The sequence below is a fragment of the Lactuca sativa genome, chromosome 3, assembly GCF_002870075.4.
Source record: "Lactuca sativa cultivar Salinas chromosome 3, Lsat_Salinas_v11, whole genome shotgun sequence".
NCBI lineage: Eukaryota > Viridiplantae > Streptophyta > Magnoliopsida > Asterales > Asteraceae > Lactuca > Lactuca sativa.
In genome coordinates this window covers 8,692,288-8,711,222 of record NC_056625.2, presented here as the reverse complement: position 1 = coordinate 8,711,222, position 18,935 = coordinate 8,692,288, and the positions used below count along the sequence as shown (strand labels likewise).

General features: G+C 35.5%; 3 protein-coding genes and 1 long non-coding RNA gene across 4 annotated transcripts; 1 reads left to right on the top strand and 3 right to left on the bottom strand.

Annotated features, from left to right (window-relative positions):
- Positions 1–927: 927 nt before the first annotated feature.
- Positions 928–10,582, bottom strand: LOC111920792 (uncharacterized). The gene is made up of 9 exons (XM_023916352.3): positions 10,203–10,582; positions 10,021–10,088; positions 3,309–3,524; positions 3,088–3,214; positions 2,649–3,002; positions 2,457–2,561; positions 1,974–2,159; positions 1,275–1,484; positions 928–1,178 (listed from the first exon to the last, which is right to left on the bottom strand). The coding sequence occupies exons 5-8, from the start codon at positions 2,940–2,942 to the stop codon at positions 1,284–1,286; spliced, it is 786 nt and encodes a 261-aa protein (XP_023772120.3). The 5' UTR covers positions 2,943–3,002; positions 3,088–3,214; positions 3,309–3,524; positions 10,021–10,088; positions 10,203–10,582; the 3' UTR covers positions 928–1,178; positions 1,275–1,283.
- LOC111920791 (uncharacterized) lies at positions 3,625–6,419 on the bottom strand. Its single transcript, XM_052769144.1, has 4 exons — positions 5,143–6,419; positions 4,738–5,064; positions 4,574–4,673; positions 3,625–4,492 (listed from the first exon to the last, which is right to left on the bottom strand). Exons 1-4 carry the CDS (start codon positions 6,042–6,044, stop codon positions 3,746–3,748), a joined length of 2,076 nt encoding a protein of 691 aa, XP_052625104.1. The 5' UTR covers positions 6,045–6,419; the 3' UTR covers positions 3,625–3,745.
- Positions 6,143–7,371, bottom strand: LOC128132718 (uncharacterized). Its single transcript, XM_052769634.1, has 2 exons — positions 6,236–7,371; positions 6,143–6,146 (listed from the first exon to the last, which is right to left on the bottom strand). Exons 1-2 carry the CDS (start codon positions 7,369–7,371, stop codon positions 6,143–6,145), a joined length of 1,140 nt encoding a protein of 379 aa, XP_052625594.1.
- On the top strand, positions 7,373–9,534 carry LOC111920866 (uncharacterized). Its single transcript, XR_008231157.1, has 6 exons — positions 7,373–7,379; positions 7,540–7,660; positions 7,748–7,951; positions 8,061–8,118; positions 8,229–8,291; positions 8,367–9,534. It is a non-coding gene; the product is annotated as an uncharacterized LOC111920866 (long non-coding RNA).
- Positions 10,583–18,935: the final 8,353 nt, after the last annotated feature.

The window sequence follows — 18,935 nt, the reverse complement described above, 5'->3', positions numbered from 1 at the left end:
AAAGCATTACAACAACTAAATCGGTTTAAACAACATTTACTGGAAAAGGTTTTCACTTTTTATTTTCTTTAGATATTTAATCTAATAAAAGTTTGATTAATTACATTTTTTGGTCACTGATTATAGTTGATTTGTTTACTTTTGCTTCTAAAAGTTATCTTTTAATGATGAAATAGAAGCTATGGTAATTTAGTGTTCTGTTTTCTATTTCTCTTTAATTTGTGTCACATATTTGAGTTTGTATTTATCGTTTGTAGTTGCATATGATCAGGATCCTTTGGAAAAGGAATGGGCTTCTAAGCTTTTAAAGGTTGGTTTTAGAGTATATTACAATTTTGGGTCCTGTTGTTTACACTACTAGAAACATGGGTTTTAGCGACGGAAAAATTCGTCGCTATTCCGTCGCTAAATGTTGTTTGCAATGGATCGGCGACAGATTCACTCCATAGGTAATAAAAAGGTGGCTAATTTCTCAGCGAGGGTTTTAGCGACGGATCGGGTTTTCTCTTGCGACAAAGGTAGCGACAGAATATTCGTCGCTAAATGTCACTAAATGTCACTCAATGCATTCCGTCGCTGTTCTGTCGCAAATTTCCATGAACAATTTTTTTTTTCCGTAGCTAATCCCTTGCAAAATTCATATACTATTTTTTTTTCCGTTGCCGATCTATCGCAAACTTTAGACATGAATTTTTTTCATCACTAATCCCTTGCAAAATTCATACATTAAATTTTTTTCCTTTCCGTCGCTGATCCGTCGCACACTTTAGACATGATTTTTTTTCCGTAGCTAATCCCTCGCAAAATTCATGCATTAAAATACTTTTTATTTTCTCACCACGAACTTGTAGTATCATTTTTTTATTATGATTCTAAAAGAAAAAAAAATACTACAATCATCAAATTATTATACTAAAGAACATCAAATAATGATACAACCAAGCATTACAATACCAAAACTATCAAAGTTTACCAAAGTGTCATTCAAGAAACATCCAAAAACGAAACTATCCACGTAACAGCAAACTCCCAACGGTTTAACTTCAAAATAACATTTTAGAACCAAGAAATCCGAAGTATGCAAAAGAGGTACAAACAGAAAAAAGTTTAACCTTCAAAATAACATTTTAGCTGATATCTTCATTTCATGTCCATCCAATCATCTTTGGTTCTCATTCCTATAAAACATTATTCAAAACAATCAAAAACATCAAATACAAAAGGTTAACAAGTCATTCAAAAACATCAAATACTAATGGTTAACATCATATTACCTCTACTTTTCAATTTCCCATCATATTTTGCAAGGCTGCATACATCTTCTCCATTGCTTCATATTTTGCATCAATTTGTTGTTGTTTGGCATCTATTGCTGCAGCTTTGGCATCCATTTCCTCACGCATTTGTTGATGTTTAGCTTCCATTTCTGCAGCTTTAGCATCCATTTCGCCACGCATCTCATTTCGTACACGTTCATAGACAACCTAAAGTACAATACCATGATAGGAAACTTTGTAAGTACAATGTCATGATAGGAAAATTTGTAAGTACAAGGCCATGATAGGAAACTTTGTAAGTACAATGCCATGATAGGAAACTTTGTAAGTATAATACCATGATAGAAAACTTTGTAAGTACAATGCCATTATAGGAAACTTTGTAAGTACAATGCCATGATAGGAAACTTTGTAAGTATAATACCATGATAGAAAACTTTGTAAGTACAATGCCATGATAGGAAACTTTGTAAGTACAATGCCATGATAGGAAACTTTGTAAGTACAATGCCATGATAGGAAACTTTGTAAGTACAATGCCATGATAGGAAACTTTGTAAGTATAATCCTATGATAGAAAACTTTGTAAGTACAATGCCATGATAGGAAACTTTGTAAGTACAATGCCATGATAGGAAACTTTGTAAGTACAATGCTATGATAGGAAATTTTTATAAAGTACAAAATTAAACGAACCTCTTGGGATGTTATTGTACTAGATGTTCCTTCCAAAAAGCTCGCTGGATCAGACACAGATCCGAATCCATATATTCTTCCTTTCTTGACTCCTCCGGAAACATCACACCATGTTTCATTATCCAAGAGGGGGTGGCAACTAGTATCATCACCAAACTTAGCCACCATAGCACTTTCATAAGCCTCCTATTATAGCAAAAAAAAATATGAAAAAATAGTAACATGAAATAAGGAATGGAATGGTTCATTCCATCCCATTAAATTCATAATACTCAAACCTTGCATAAAGTTGATTACTACTTACAAAACACTTAATTACAACTAGGCAAAGGATCAAAAATTTAGAGATAATAATTTGTTTCTTTTCTTTTGTAAGTTGATTACTACTTACGAAAGATTTGTTTTCTGTCAATTAGTTGCTTTAACAAAGTCATTAACCCGAGTAGTAGGAAGTTTTGTTTCCTACAAAAGAATTGAAAATACCTTAACTTTAGCTGCCTTTGGTGTAATGTACTCTTGAGTAGACCGTTTAGTGTGCAACCTTGCATAAAGTTCAACTCCTGTAGGAGGGCGTTTAAGCATTGCTTGCTACAAAATCCATTAGTAATACATTAAAAAACAAAACAAAAACTCAACAGTCTAAGTGGAAACTAATGTGAGATGCAAACATCTTACCATTCTTTTCTTATGTTGACGAATAGATATAGAACCCCCGGTATGTTTGGAAACAGAGCCATCTTCTAATTTATTTCTGTTATTTTTCCCTGATTGTGATAAACGTTTCCATTTGGATGTGGTCCACACTTCATTAATCATTTTTTCCCAATACTCCTTTTTTATCCAATTTGGGCGATAGTCCTTTAGCAAATTTAAATCACCTTCTAGTGAGGCATTCACATTTGCAGCTTTGGCAAGTTTTAAAGATGCTTCACGTGCTCTTTGCATTACGTCAGGAAATCGTTTCTTCATACAGTCTTCCCATACCTTGCGAGCAAGAACATCAGTCTATTCGGGCCAAACATACAAACCCTACATGTAGATCACGCATACAATTATCTTTTTCATTTTATACCAATTTTTACTTTGATAAATCATAAAAATAATAAGTACAAACCTTGAAGTGTTCCCACATTGCATCACGATGTTCTTTGTCAACCTTCTTCCATGAGGTCCATGGGCCGTCAAACATCGTCTTCAGTATACATGTGATGGCTCTGATCACTGAAATCTGATCCGTAAATCTTGCAAAAAATTAAAAATTAAAAAATTAGCATTAGTATTATCATTAACAAGTAAATTCATTTTCATAAACAATTGTAAAATTAACTTTAGTACTCCTTTTCAGAATCGACTTCAATGAACTTCCTTTTTGATGGGTTACTTGGAACTTGTTCTAAGATGTTTGATCCTCTAACTGAAGAAGAAGGTTGACTTTCTGCATCATTGTATGATTGGGATGCATTTATATCTCTAGCATCACGACCACTAATGTGACTACCACTGCGACCACCACCACGGGCTCCTCGTTGCGCCATTAGTCAAAAAATAACCCTTAAAATCAAGAATTAATAAACTATTTGTTAGAACAAGTATGTATTATAATAGAAAATTATAGAAGTAAGAGAAGGTAACATGCTATAATACACAAATAAATGAAAGTGCAATGTATATAGAAAAAGAAAACGATCATTTTAGCTAAAAAGTTATTTATAAGGTCCATTAGGCAAAATATATAGTTCCAAATACATTGTTTCATTCTACATTTTTAGTAATTACTCATCATCAGAATTATCATCACATATGTTTTCATCTTCAATATCATCTTCGGATGAATCATCCAAGTTATCATCAACTTCTTCATCCTCTTCTCTCTCAATGTCATTGTCATTAACTTCTTCTATTTCTCCTTCAATTACATGAGAAAGGGGTCGTGCCACCTCATTTGCACCGCTACTTGTAGAAGGTAAAGTCGCTTCACTTTCTTGAAAGAATTGGTCCTCTTCATCATCATCATCATCTTCTTCAGTAACACATTGGCGTAGATCATATACACCCCTTGGTTTCGTCATGACGACAGCCCACCAATCTTTTAAATCCTTCATTGCAGGATATGGTGCATAATACACTTGTTCTGCTTGTGACGCTAGGATAAACGGATCTTCATTTCTTAGCCTTGATTTGTATTTAATATCAACCAAATTATGCTTTCGATCCACACGTACCCCTTCAGTAGGGTTAAACCATGTACACTTGAATAATACTACGACACAACGCCCTATGCCTTGATATTCTACTTCCAAGACCTCATCCAACAACCCATAATAGTCACACTCAGTCTCATTGTAACAAGTACCTCTTACACATACACCACTATTGTGTGTGGCCCGTCCATCACCATATTTTTCAGTATGAAACTTGTAACCATTGACAAAGTATCCTTTATAGGACCTAACATGTCGTAATGGTCCTCGTGCAAGGCATTTCAGATGTTGATTGATATCATTTGATTGTTGAAAAACCTACATTGATAAATTCATTTGTTAACTAATTCACAGGGGAAGACACTTTGGTAATACAAAATTTTCTCTTATCATACTCACATGATCTTTAAACCACTTAGCAAAATGTTGATCCCTAAACCTTTCAAATGCTCCATCATCCATATCAGGTTGGCTTTGGATCACATAATTTTCAAACAACCTTAAAAAATAACAAAAATTTTAGAGTTTCACGAAATCAAGGAAAAATAGATAACTTGACATACCTTAAAAAAGGTAGAACCTCAACACAATTGATCAAGATGTAATTATGAGCAATACGCATCTCATCATCTGTCAAAGGCCTGCATTGACCACTTTTTTCGAATAATCTTCGAGATGGAACTTTGAAAATGCTTAATCGAGAGTCGACCATGGTATAACTAGGAATGTCTGGGGCAAAATTACGCGACTCACGATTCAACCGGGTTTCAATTGTAGGCAAAAAGTATTGTGAGCAAAAAGTTGATATTTCTCCAATCATGTAAGCCTCAACAATGGACCCCTCAACCTTCGCATGGTTTTTTATCTTTCTTTTCATTGATCCCAATTTCCTAAAAAGATGTTGGAAAAGACTTATTAGAAATTCCATAGGTTTTATGGTAGAAAATTTTGTATGGTAAAAAATATACCTTTCATAAAGATACATCCACCTATATTGAACCGGACCACCAAGCATAGCTTCTCGAGCTAAGTGGATAACAAGATGCTCCATTGAATCAAAGAATCCAGGTGGAAATATTTTTTCCAACTTGCAAATGGTTTCAACAATAGTAGTTTGCAAGCGTTGTAAGTCATCTACGCGTAACACCCTTGAACATATTACACGAAAGAATGTACACAACTCTGTAATTGCATCCCATGTTGAGTTTGGCACCATACCTCTTAGAGAAATAGGCAACAATCTTTGAAGAAATACATGGCACTCGTGACTCTTGAATTTGTAAAAGCTATTATCATCTACATTAACGCACCCCCCCAAGTTTGAGGCGTATCCGTCCGGGAATTTAAGTTTAATCAACCATTGGCATATTTTAGCTACTTGTTCTTTGCTCAAAGCAAATGATGCTCTATTTTTCATATCCTTATTTCCCTTCTTCCATGTATGCCATTGCACTCGATTGCAATACATTTCTATATCTTTTCTTGCATTCATGTTGTCTTTGCTTTTCGGAGTGTCCATCACGGTGTTGAAAAGATTTTCAAACACATTTGTCTCAATGTGCATGGAATCAAGGTTGTGTCGTATTAACAACTTCCGCCAATATGGTAGCTCCCAAAAGATGCTCCTCTTAACCCAATTATGAGTAATCCCGAAACCAGGCAATTTTGCATTCTTTGCTCTAAAAGGTTTGCCTTCATAAACAGTTGGAAAGTGTCGTACTTGCTCCCAAATCTGATCACCGGTTAATATTGGTGGGGGGGCTAGATCGCTCAACCTTATTAGCCAGAAATCCTGTTTTGTCACCCCGATATGTGTGTTGTTCAGGTAAAAATTTTCGATGGCAGTCAAACCAACATGGTTTACTACCATGGTGTAACCGAAACGACCCCGACTCACCCATACAATACGGACATGCTAACTTGCCATGTGTGCTCCATCCCGATAACATTGCATAAGCAGGAAAGTCACTAACTGTCCAAAGAAGTATAGCTTTCATTGTGAAATTGCATTTAGTCGAAGCATCATAAGTGACAACACCATCTGTATATAGCATCTTTAACTCGTCAATTAGCGGCCTGAGAAACACATCTATATTTTGACCTGGGCTCTTTTTTCCAGGAATAACTATGCTTAATTGAACATATGGTTCTTTTAAGCACATCCAAGGAGGCAAGTTATAAATTGAAAGGAAAACAGGCCAACATGAATACGGGGTTGTATTTGAGTTATTTGGACTGAACCCATCGGTGCATAGCCTAAGGCGAACATTCCGTGGTTCACTTGAAAATTCTTGATGCATTGAGTCGAAATGCTTCCAAGCCTCACCATCACTTGGATGGACCATCAAACCCGGTTCCGTTTGATGTTCATAGTGCCATGTCATTTGCTTTGCCGTCTTTTTTGTCAAATACAACCTTTGGAGTCTAGGAGCAATCGGCAAGTATCTCATAACCAAATAAGGCAGTTTGCCACTCTTGTACCGATCATGATCACACACTCGACACTTAGTCAAATCAGAATCTGCCCCATAGAATATCATGCAATGGTTTTTGCAAGCATGGATCTTTTTTTCTGGGAGTCTAATTATTTTCAAAAGCTTCTTCGTCTCATAGAAGTTCTCAACTAGTTTCTCACCTTTGGGTAGCATCCGCTTAATTATAGGAAGTATGTGATCATAAGCAGCCTCAGATATATTGTATTCTGACTTCCAATGCAACAACTCTGTTGCAGCTTGTAATTTTGAATAATTTTCACATCCATCCCACAAAGGTTCATCAGCATCTTCCAACATATCATAGAACCCCTTGGCATTTGGATTCGGGAGTTCCTCCATTACATACATCAACATTTGTGTACACCCATTAACATCATCATCATCATCTTCCATCGGATCCTGCATCGGATTAGAAGATTCTTCCTCATGCTGAGATATCGTATTTCTTTCACCATGTGCCCACCAAGTTGTGTAATTAGGAGTGAAACCGTTTTGTAACAAGTGAAGCTCTACATCACCTCTTGTTTTATAATACATGTTCTTGCATTTAAAACAAGGACATCTAATATAATCCCCATCAACAGTTGCTTCATTAGAAAAAGCAACATCCAAAAATCCTTTGACGGATGCATGATATGTTGTGCTAAGATACCCATGATCTAACCTTTTGTACATCCAATCTCTATCACTACGTGGTGACATAATGACTAGCTACAAACAAATATATAACTATTATTTAGAAATTAGATAATGCAATCATATCCACATTACTAAAAGCATCCTTGGAAACTACAGTTATACTACATGAAATACTTATTTTTATTAAAAGCATCACCAAAAAGATAATTATGGAAAACTAGAACTATATAGATATATATAGGAGGCTTGATTCTTGTTTAGTTATTCCTCCACCAAAAGGAAAGAAGCCTAAAGCAATCATTAAATTTCTTGGTGGTGCTTTTATTGGAGCAGTTCCTGAAGTTACTTATAGGTGAGTTGTTAAAATTTCATTAATTTTTAATTATGGGTCACCAAAAAAAGAATTGGTTTATGTAAAAAATATAATGTTTATATGCAGCTATCTTTTAGGGCTATTAGCAAATGAAGGGTATCTTATTATATCTGTGCCATATAATGTGACTTTTGATCACTCAAAAGCTGCTACAGAAGTTTATGACAAGTTTCATTTGTGTTTGGATTCGATTTTAACATCTGGATTGCCTAATGATGACGTGTCATCAGCTCAACTTGTTGATCTTCCTCTTTATTCTGTTGGTCATAGGTGCGTGTATTTATTTTATTCTACTACCTTTTTACTGTTTTATTTTGGCCAAAAAAAAAATTATTTTTATTTTTTTATGATTATTAATTTATTATATGATAATATGAAGCAATGTAGCCCTACTCCAAGTACTCTCTGGAAGCTATTTCTCTGAGAGGATACCAAGGGTTGGTTTCAATTTTCATGCCTTCTCTGTTCCTCATAAGTGATCTAATTTAAAATGACCATTATGCCCTTTATTTAAAAAACTAATCTTTTTTCCATTTTCTTTCCAAAGGCTAATGCCATAATATCATACAACAACAGGCCAGCAACAGAGGCAGTACCTTACTTCGAGCAGGTAATTTCATTGATGCCACGTGGTGCTGACGTGGCACATTTTAAGACTTAATTTTTAATTTTTTTGTGTTTGCAGTTGGGCCCTCTGGTAAGCCAATTGATGCCTGTTGTGGAAGCATCCCCTGTATCTTCCATGGCTAAGGGCGCTACAGGTAATTTTTTTATATTTGTTTATACTATTTTGGTAATCATATTTGGTTATAACTTATAAATAATTATAAATCTTTGTTTCTAATTTTGTTTCTAACTTTTAAGAGGTGTGATAAGGGGGTCTGGTAGAGGGGTGGTGAAATCAGATACTACATATGTGGGGTCAGGGTCAGGGTCAAATAATGTTGCATCAACAACTACAAGTATGGAAGTATGAAATTCAATGGAATTGTATGAGGAACCAAAGGAGGGGCAGGGAGGCTGCCTCGCTAACAAATATATACAAGAAAATCTTAATGATTAATCTCTCTGATACAAGATATGCTTGGGTTTGGAATGTTGGCCTTATATAGGGGTATTTGTGTCTTTATGCTGAAAATAACACAACAGGGGACAAAAGTTGAATAGCACAGTGGGTAGAGTTAAAAGAGAAATGGGACAAGAAAGTAAAAAACACAGAACAGGGGCAGAAAGCTGCAAATTTCTTATTGATAAACTGGAAGAAGAAAAAGAGGATACCAACTCCTCGTACATACTTGACTATTTAAACAAAACTTTGCATAAAAATAGCAACTGCTAGCTAGAGACCAGGGGACACTAACCCACATGATCTTGACTTATTCTTTTCTACTAAGAGCTAAAGAAATTAAATAAAAATGTGCATAAGCCAAAACATGACCAGGGGATACTAGTATTATTATTGATTGTTTATTATGTATTGACTGTTTATTTATTTATTTAATATAATGGATGGGCTTGTTGTAAAAGATGGAGATTCGGGTATGAAAAGAGAGAGTCTTGTAATCCAAAAAGAAACAGCCCTAGCCCATATATACAGGGGCAGCAATGCAGTTACACAGACCCTTTTGAACTTTGTGAGGCTGTTTAGAAAAGCTCATGAAGAAAACTATAAACATGCTAAACTAGATAAGAAGAAAGCTCAGAAAGAGGTTGAAATGGAGAGGGCAAAGGGTATTAACTTAACAAAACGCAAAGCATGTTGATACCCACACACCCAGAAAGAAAGTCAAAGGGTGTTTGTTGACCAAAGGAACCTGAAAAGGGTATGGTTGTCCATGCACATACACATACACATACACCCACAGTTCCTGCATCTGTTAGTTACACTTCACAGGGGTGATTGAATCCTATAACTATTAGATGGGTGATGAATCTTCTACATTCAAACAATGATTGCCTAAGAAACCGGTGCTGTTGGGCTTGCTGCAGAGCATATGGATACATGTACAGAGATGACAGGAGAGCTTCAGGGTGAGGCTTTGATGAACAAAACTTATGCTACCAGGCTTATATAGGACTAAAGCAACCAATCAAGCCCTATATCAAGTTCTTATTCTAAGTATCTATTCTAATAAGATTGAAAAATTATTCAAAATTACATATTTGAGCCGATCAGTAGCAAAGAGTACGAAATTAAACCCTAACGCAATCGATATAAGAGGAATGACGATTGAAAAAGGAAAAAAAACGGAGAAATTAAACCCTAATGTAATATATTGTGCAATTGAACCAAACCTAACCTAATATATGACTAAAGCAAATAAAATCAAGAGGTTTACCTGAATCAGAAGTTAAGGAAGAATAGGCTGCGGGAATCGGAAGTTGCAATGGTCCATGGTGTCGTCATCTGTTTGAACGGAGAAGGTGAGATTAGGTTAAGCTGCAACTCGAGAGTCAAACTTACACAAACTTCGTGTTCAATTGGAGTGATAAAGCAGATTTGGGAGGGAAGGAGACTTACACAAACTTCGTGAAACTGGACTTGGATTCGTCAATTTCAGCGAGAGATCTTCAATTAAAAAAACATAGCGTGTGTATGCTCCCTCGGCGTTCTCTCGCTAAATACATACCAGATGGCAACAAGTCGACGATTTTTTTTCCCTCGTTGAACCCTCGCCAAATGTCTTCGTTTTCCACCGATTACCGAGGAATAAGGGCGCGTCGATAAAGACTTGTAAGATCCGTAACTTATCCCTCGCTAAACCCTCTCTAATATGCTATATGTTAAATAAATAAAATACTTGTTTAAACCATCGCAGATCTCTCGTAATTCCCTCTCTATAAGCCAAAATTTTGCTACAGAATAGATCCCTCTCTAAATCCGTAGCTGAAAGTCAACTTTCTAGTAGTGTTACTTAAAATCACAGATTTAGTCCAAGATCCACTTTTGCTTCAAATTTGCCCTTAAAGAGATATTTTTGAGGCCCTTATGCATGTCTAGCATTGAATAGACTGGGTATTGTCTTTTTTTGGTCCCTCATGAATTAATAACTTTCTATATTCATCCCTATAAAATACTAGCATATTCTAAATTTTAGCCCATATATTTTATTATCGTACCTTCAGTGGGACCACTAACCTGTGTTTTTATCTAAAACAATTCTCAAGTAAATTGTGCAAGAGTTTACCCCCTCCCACGGCGCGACTTTTAATTTAGTTTGTTATATTGTGAATTTGCTAATCATTGTTTCTTTTTATAATAGAATGGAAGTTTTTATGGTTGGTTTTGTGAATTTTTTATGGAGACATGTACTTTTGTTTTTATCTATGAATGAATGTTTTTTATCTTTTTGAAATTGAATAAATGGAATACACTGACCATAGTTTTTATTACATTATGTAACTTGAATTTGTTTTAAAATAATTAAATAATTTCATGTGAATGCCAAATAATAAAAATAATCAAGTTTTTGACCAAGAGGGAAGAAGCACCCCAAAAATGGCCGACATACCCCCACTCCCAAATTTCTCGGTGTATAGCTTTAGTGTTCACTAGTTTGCGGCATGTCTTTACCCTAATTGATTGGCTTTTTGAAGTTATTTTTTTACTTTGTTAGTTAAATAAACCTTTTATTTTTTGAAAACCTTCAAAAATACTTGGTTATAATTAGTATAGTTTATAATAATAAATATATGTTGAATTCAGACTCAAAAATATATTAAGGTTATCTCAAAAGAGAAATTAAGAGCAATAATTTTACAAATAAATTGGTATGAAATGGTAATAGTATAACATACAATGAATGTAAATTCATGTCGCAAAGTCCAAGGTTCTTTTATTATTTTACTTTTCCATAAAGGGTCAATAATTAGTGCTGCATCATATTAAAATTGGAAATTTTAGCTAAAGTATGGTTATTGTAAAGGGGTTATTCCATTTTAGGTAGTACCATACTTTGGCCACCTTACCATAATTGAGCATATTATTATATTCGTATAAAAATATATTTATGGGTGAAACAATTGCATGATTATATACCTACTTGTTTGTCCATATGCGAATTATTTAGTAGTTTTTCTCGTTTTACTTTAGTGTTATTTGTGTTGGAAAAAAAATAACTCACGCTAATTATCTAGTCATACTGCAATCTAAAATATACTCTAAAAAACTTGTTTTGATATAATTTTAAATTAAATTTATATTTTTATGTTTTAACTTTTTAACAGCATGACACTCCAAAGCCTATGATATTTGGTAAGTCAACCCTATTATTGGAGTGTAATATCAAGTGATCACAACTATCGTCATCTTGATTGATTGTGGTTATCTTTTTTTATGTTTGTTTACTTTTTTTGTTTGTAATATGCATGGTCATGTAACATTCTTAAATTTGTATTTTATATAATTAGAAATTAAATTGATTTTTATTTTTTATGCCTACAAATGTTCCTACCCAATCAAATTATAACAAATGTCATCTTTTCATATTTTTTAACTAACTCATTAAAGCTATATTAGGAATATATCAAATAAGAGAAATTAAATATCCTCCTACCTTTTAATCCTACAAATCTTCCTACCCATTTAATTGATGATACATATCATATTAGTATCCTAAAATATCATTAAATCTCATTAAATGAGCATTAAATGTTACACATGTTACCATTTCATTGGGTAGGAAGATATTTAAGAACAAAAAATAGAAGGATATTTAATTTCTCCATAATTAAAGGTAAACAACATGCTACTATATATACGTGAACAATGTTTGATCGAATTGGGCCACAAGGCAATCCTTTTTTTTAACAACACAACTTTTATAAAAGGCACTCCTAGGAAGCGGCTAGGCAGGCTAACAGAACCCCCAGGAAAAATGGCTAAATGACACCACAACCTTTGCCTTAAATAGAGGCAACCCTAGGGTTGCGACTTCAAACGCTAGTGACTTAAATAGAGTTTCAAAAATGTTTAGTTACGATTTTTCCTTGTATATATATATGGGGATCGATTCAAGAATTATGGGATGTGTGTAGCAAGTTTGGAACGGTTGTTGATGTGTAACTCAGAGTATTAAATTTTGAAAATGGCTTATCATATTTATCAAGACTGACTGATGACTAATATTCGTCTTTGTAGCTCCCTGATCGACTCCAGAGGAGCTAGTGACTGTTGTCATGCCTTTGTTTTCAATTTCGTAGATGGTGATAGATATTAGGGCTTAGTTTTATAGAAGAGTGTGTGTTGGGTAATCTTAATGGGTTAAGCTGGGTCACGTGTACAGGTTCGAATGGGTCAGTCCAGTTTCTTTATCCACAAGTTGGATAATGAAGACTTAGTCTAATTAATGAAATACCTGCAGGTTTCGTGGAGTTTCAATAAACGTGGACTTAGTAGTCCTATCTTTGTGGTTTTAGTTTAATAGTTTTCCTTTTTCTTAGCATGATTATTAGTATAAGCCGAGTAGTTCTAGTTGTAGTTGTAGTTGTATGTATACATTTTCTGTATCTATGAATGACTAATACACAGAAAATTGTCCCACCTTGGATCCTACGTTTTTACTCTTACTGTGAGTATTGGTGTGTGTTTGATATGTGGAAATTAAGCATGTTCCAACAGAGTGGTGTGGGTTTTTGTAAAGTTGCATGGAGTATAGGATTTTACAATATAAATATATACCACCACTTACGTTTGAAGGGAGCAAGGAAAAAGATCATGGTGGGGCAAAGGCTGATAAAAGGTGAATTAGGGTGGGATACGTGTAGGGGGGATATGCGACTGTGTAAGGCATATATATGCATGTACCCTATGATTTTTCAAATTAAGTCAGGATAGGCAAACATGTTTCAAATTGGTTTGGAAGAAATTAGACCGCCAATTAAATAATTAGGAAAATGCATAAATTTATATAATATATTATTTTTAACACACGTCTCATAATTCTAATCATACATCAACATATTTGTCCACGACTTGAACCTTAGTTGAAAGACATCGATCCTATACACGATGTTAGCGAATAAAAGTATTTAACATTTTTATTGGGATAATGACACGAGACGATAACGTATTTTAGCTTTTGATCATATTTGGTCACTAAACTTTTTTTTTCGTGATGTATTAATCTTTAAACTTGTTGAAATGTGTAAATTTTACTCTTATGTCTGCTTTTAGTCCGTCATAAAGGTAAAATATGAAAAATTTCAAATAATTCAAGAATAAATCAAGCACGAAAAAAATTCAATGACTAAATGTAAACAAAACTGAAAGTTGGTTACTCTTTCAAGTCATTATATCATAAATGGTTCTAAATATTATCAAGGATGAGCACAAGCAGGATATGGAGGTCACAAAAATGAAGATGTTGTGGTAATCGTGTGATATACCTTTATTGTATAAGGTACCACAAACAACACTTAAAAATGCAATAGGAGCAGCTTCAATCACAAAGAAACCGAAGGAAAAAAAAGGTGGTGGTTTCGGACATATATTTAGGACATGGGCGACGGGTTTCACTCCAGAAGATGGAGACGGTCGTTGTAGATCGTGCGAGGAAGAGAGAACATATACTTAGGACATAGGTGACGGTTTTCACTCCAGAAGATGGAGACGGTGGTTGTGAAGATAATACGATGTTAGATTTAAATGAGTTTTTTCTTTAAAAGAAAAAACTCATTTAAATCTAACATCGTATTATCTTCACAACGACAGTCTCCATCTTCTGGAGTGAAAATCATCGCTTATGTCCTAGATATATATATGTTCATAGTCGGAACCAACATGTTGGTAGGGATAACACGTGCTGCCCCTCATTTTCTACTTACATGTAACAAAAATTTAAAATTTTAAGATATATATCCATATATATTGGACGTTGGACATTGGAATTTATTGTGATTCAATATCCTAAACGAAAAAAGTCCAATTAAAATGAAAATAGCCCACTAAATGAAACAAATGGCCCAGTAAATGAAAGTGGAGTGTGTCCAAACGTCAACAACATAGCAATTTCAGCATAAAAGAAAAAAAAAAATATTTGGGGTTTTCTATTTTTCTTTTCTCTAACTTCAAGACAACTTGCCACAACACAATGCAACTTGGCACGGCTTGATGAATTTAGATTTAAATCTTAAATTATGAGTTTTAAATCTTTAATTATGTTTGTAAAGGCCTTTTCATTAAATAATTATCTTTTCCTTCGGGAACATAATGAAAGTATTAATGTTATTTTGGAAAATGCTTCCAAAAATGAAAATTTAACATTTTTGAAAATTCAAAAAAATATTTGTTAAATGCTTTTTAATAGAGATAATCAAGTCCATTTATGAAGAAACTGATGTAACAATGTGTTTGTTGTATTAGCAGACGAATCTTGTGAAATCATAATTTTTTTAAAAAAATTATCTTATTATTTTTTATCGAGATTTTTTTTGTGCTATCCCTAGCAAAAGTTTATGGTTTCGGCACTATATATGTTTTCTCTTCCTCGCATGATCTACAACGACCGTCTCCACATTCTGGAGTAAATTGTAACATTTCATTTAAAATAAAATAAACTAAACTAAATTAAATAAATAAATAATAAGCCCTAAAGCCTCGAGATGTATTTTATATTCTACTTTATTTTATTTTAGCCCTAAATCCGTAATAATTTATCAGTGTTAGCATCAAGGAGTTAAATGATATAATTTCCAGAATTTTGGGTCTATATTGTAACATTAGGACTTAAATTGTAATGTAATTCGTGTAGCAAGAGATGTTCGGTAATTATTGGATTTAAATTAAAAAGGATTTGTGGAGTTAGGGGCTAATCTTGTACAAATGGATAAAAAAATGGAGAAGGGGTTTAAATCCGTCACCGCCCTTCCCTTACCCTTCGTCACATACACCAAACCCTAACCCTAAAGGCTCCATCCACCGCCACTAAGGGTGTTTGTTTGGATGCATCGGTTTGATCTGATCCAATCAAGTGAATCCAAATTGATTTCGATTTTCAAAACATGGATCCGAATAGTCCAAACTAAATTCAAATATGATCCAATCCGAACCAATTACAATTCGGTTGGATCGGTTTTTATAATTTAGTTTACAAAAACCGAAACATTTTAAAACGACATATAATTATAATATTACTCAACTTTACACAAGAAACAAAAACAAATTATTTAGTTGTGATTTGAAATTTAGAAACAACTAATAAGAAGATATATTATAGTTAAATATTTTATAGACATAAAACTTTTGAGAGAAAATGCATATTAATGTTTTTTTTTATCGGGTGAAACGTTTTGAACCTATTTGAAAAAATAAATTACAAAATTAATAAATAACTATAGATATATATTATAAAAGATAAATTATAAATGTTTATTCAGTTTTTTTGGACTATTCAGTTCTGATTTTATAAACCAAAACCAATCCGAAATCCAAAATAATAATTCGGTTTTGTTGAAAACTCATCCAAAAATCCAAATATCTGAACCAAACTGTCCAATTAGATAATTCGGTTTTATCCAAATAGTGAACAACCCTAGCCGCCACCTTATCTTTCCTATCCCTATCGTTGCCATCCCCTTCATTGAACCACCGCCGCAACTATTCTACTGTCGGCGACAACCAGCGCTACAAGGAAAGCCTTCAAGGCTGAAACGACTGTGAACGCCCGTTGTCACCATTCCTTTGCCACTTCTCATTTTCTGTCGTCCTCCGCAACCATAAAACGGTAGTCCAACCGCCCCTCGCCTTTTTTATATTTTATAGAAGCTAGTTTCCACTGTCGCCGCTCGTACGGCCCTCCCATCCGCTGCTCTGGTCGTCGTACCACCACCGAAGAAGGTTGTTGTAGACGCGTTTGTGTATGTGTTCACGTGTGAGTGTGTGTGTTTCAGTGTTGATGCTTGTGGTAGGCGTGTTGTTGGCCGGAAAATCGAGTAGAAAGACCACCATGGCAGCCAACCATGGTGGCTGCCGCCCATGCTACTTCTTCTGCCATCACCAGCCACCATGAGAGATGGTTGTGTATGTGTGTTTGTGTGAAATGGTGTTTATGTGTATGTTTATTTTAGTTGAATGTTGTTTTTGGGTGTTGCTTGACCAGAAACTAAAGAAATACCACCACCACCACTGTGAGGTGGTGGTTACCACCACATGCCGTCGTTTTACCACCACGAGCCGCCACTTTGGGTGGTTGTGTGTATGTGTGTGTGTGTGTTTAGACAGATGTTTGAAATGTGTTTTTCATTGTTTTGGCCTAAAATCATAACCACCACCACTGTGAGGTGGTGGCTGCCGCCGTGAACCACCGTTGACCACCACCACCCAGGGTGTTAGTAGATGGTGTCTAGCTTGTTAAACTCTAATTAAACTTACAGCCTAACCTGGAACCTAATTGGCTAGTAATTGTGTTGCAAACTGTAACACCCGGTTTCGAAAGTGTTCGATTGTGTCTTTGGAGGCCAAGGGTATAAGAGTAATCTGACATTTCGGTCTTTTTATGAGTCTCAGGTTCTATTCGAAAGGTTTTAAGTCTTGTGGTGTAGCTAGGAGCGTAGGGCTTATTTCCACCTTTTCGTGGATATAAAGTTCGTCGGAAACGGACTTAGAACGAAGAAGTTATAACACTTCGAAGTTGTTGGCACAATTGGTCCCTGAATGGAAAAGTTTTCATTTCAGCCCATGCATGCAAGATGGAAACCATGTGAGTACGCCCAGCGTAGAGGGGAGGAGGAGTCGCGAGTGTTGGAGGCATACGCCCAATATACGAGAAGTACGCCCACCGTACGCTCAGAGTCCCTAAACGCTAAATTTTAGAGTTGGCTCACTATTTAAAGCACTTTAAGTTAGAGGGGGTGCGCCTCCCTTTCATTCTTAGAGCCTTAAACCCTAAATTCGAGTGGTAGCTTCATTCAAGAGTGTGGTGAGCCTTGTGGGTGCATTTTGGGTGGTTTTTGGTGCATTTCAAGAAGATGGAACTTATTGCAAAGATGGAAATCAAGGAGGAGCTTGTGGATATGGCATTTGGGACTGATTCTCAGCTTGATGAAGGTATAAAGGTTTGATCTTGATCATTTATCCTCTTAGATCTCTTAGGGTGGGTTTTGGACCATTTTGTTCCAAAGGTGGAAGCTTTGTGGGTCAATCCGATTTCTAAGACTTAGAGTTGCCACTCTCAGTGTTAAATGAGTCCGTAAGGTAGAAAGTTGCCATCTTTGAGGTCTTAATGGGTTCATGCATGAGTTAATAACATTTCCATGGAAGTATAAAGTCATTTTTGGAGTTTGGACTTGTTTGGGGCATGCAAAGTCACCAAGTCAGTGACTTTATGGATTAAGACGTTAAAAAGGACTTGGATATGTGATTGTAGCTTCTAGATCGGAGTATTAAGCACTTAATGGTAAAATGACTTAACAGGGGGAGTACGCTGAGCGTACATGCAGGTACACCCAGCGTACACACCATTTGGCTAGTATGCTTAGCGTACATAGGAGTACGCCCAGCATACTCATCAGATATGGGTTTGGGTTGTTTTGGGCCTCAATTTGGGCCATGCAAGGGATTTTGAGTATTTGAGCCTTAGTGGGCCATCAGAAGTCATATAATCTGTGCCAAGGAGATGTCCGGGCTTAGGGTAAAGCCCATTAGAGGGTTTGGGCCCAATTTGGCAAATTGGGCCATTAGTGGGCTTGGAAAGCCTACCTAGTGTTAGGCTTTTGTTTTGGAATTGGGCCTATGTTTGGATGATACTAGACCAGGGGTAGAATGGTCATTTTACCCCATTCCTCTGGTCTAATACCCTATTGCAACAAGCCCAAACTCCAGGCCCAACACTCAAGGCCCAAAATGAGACTTAGCCCAAAAGTCCACAGTGAGATTACGTGGGGCGTACCTCCCTTGGTACGCTAAGCGTACCTACAAATCCAGGTTGGCCATTGGGGACATCGGGATAGTATGCGGGTGTACAGGAATTACGCTCAGCGTACTCCCCAGATTCACTCTTCCTACTCATTTGGTCTTAATCAGTTAAGACATTAACTCGAATCCCAGATCTGGACTCCTTAATGGCTCTTACTCCATAAAGTCAGTGACTTTATGCCTTTGCATGGCTAGAAAGGTCACAAGCACCCAAAACACTCACTCCCTTATCTCAAAAAGCTCATAACACATGCATGGCTTGATTCCAACGACCAAGATTGGATTTTTATGACATTACACCACTAATATACTCAAAAGGGGTTGGTCCTAGTCTTTGGAACT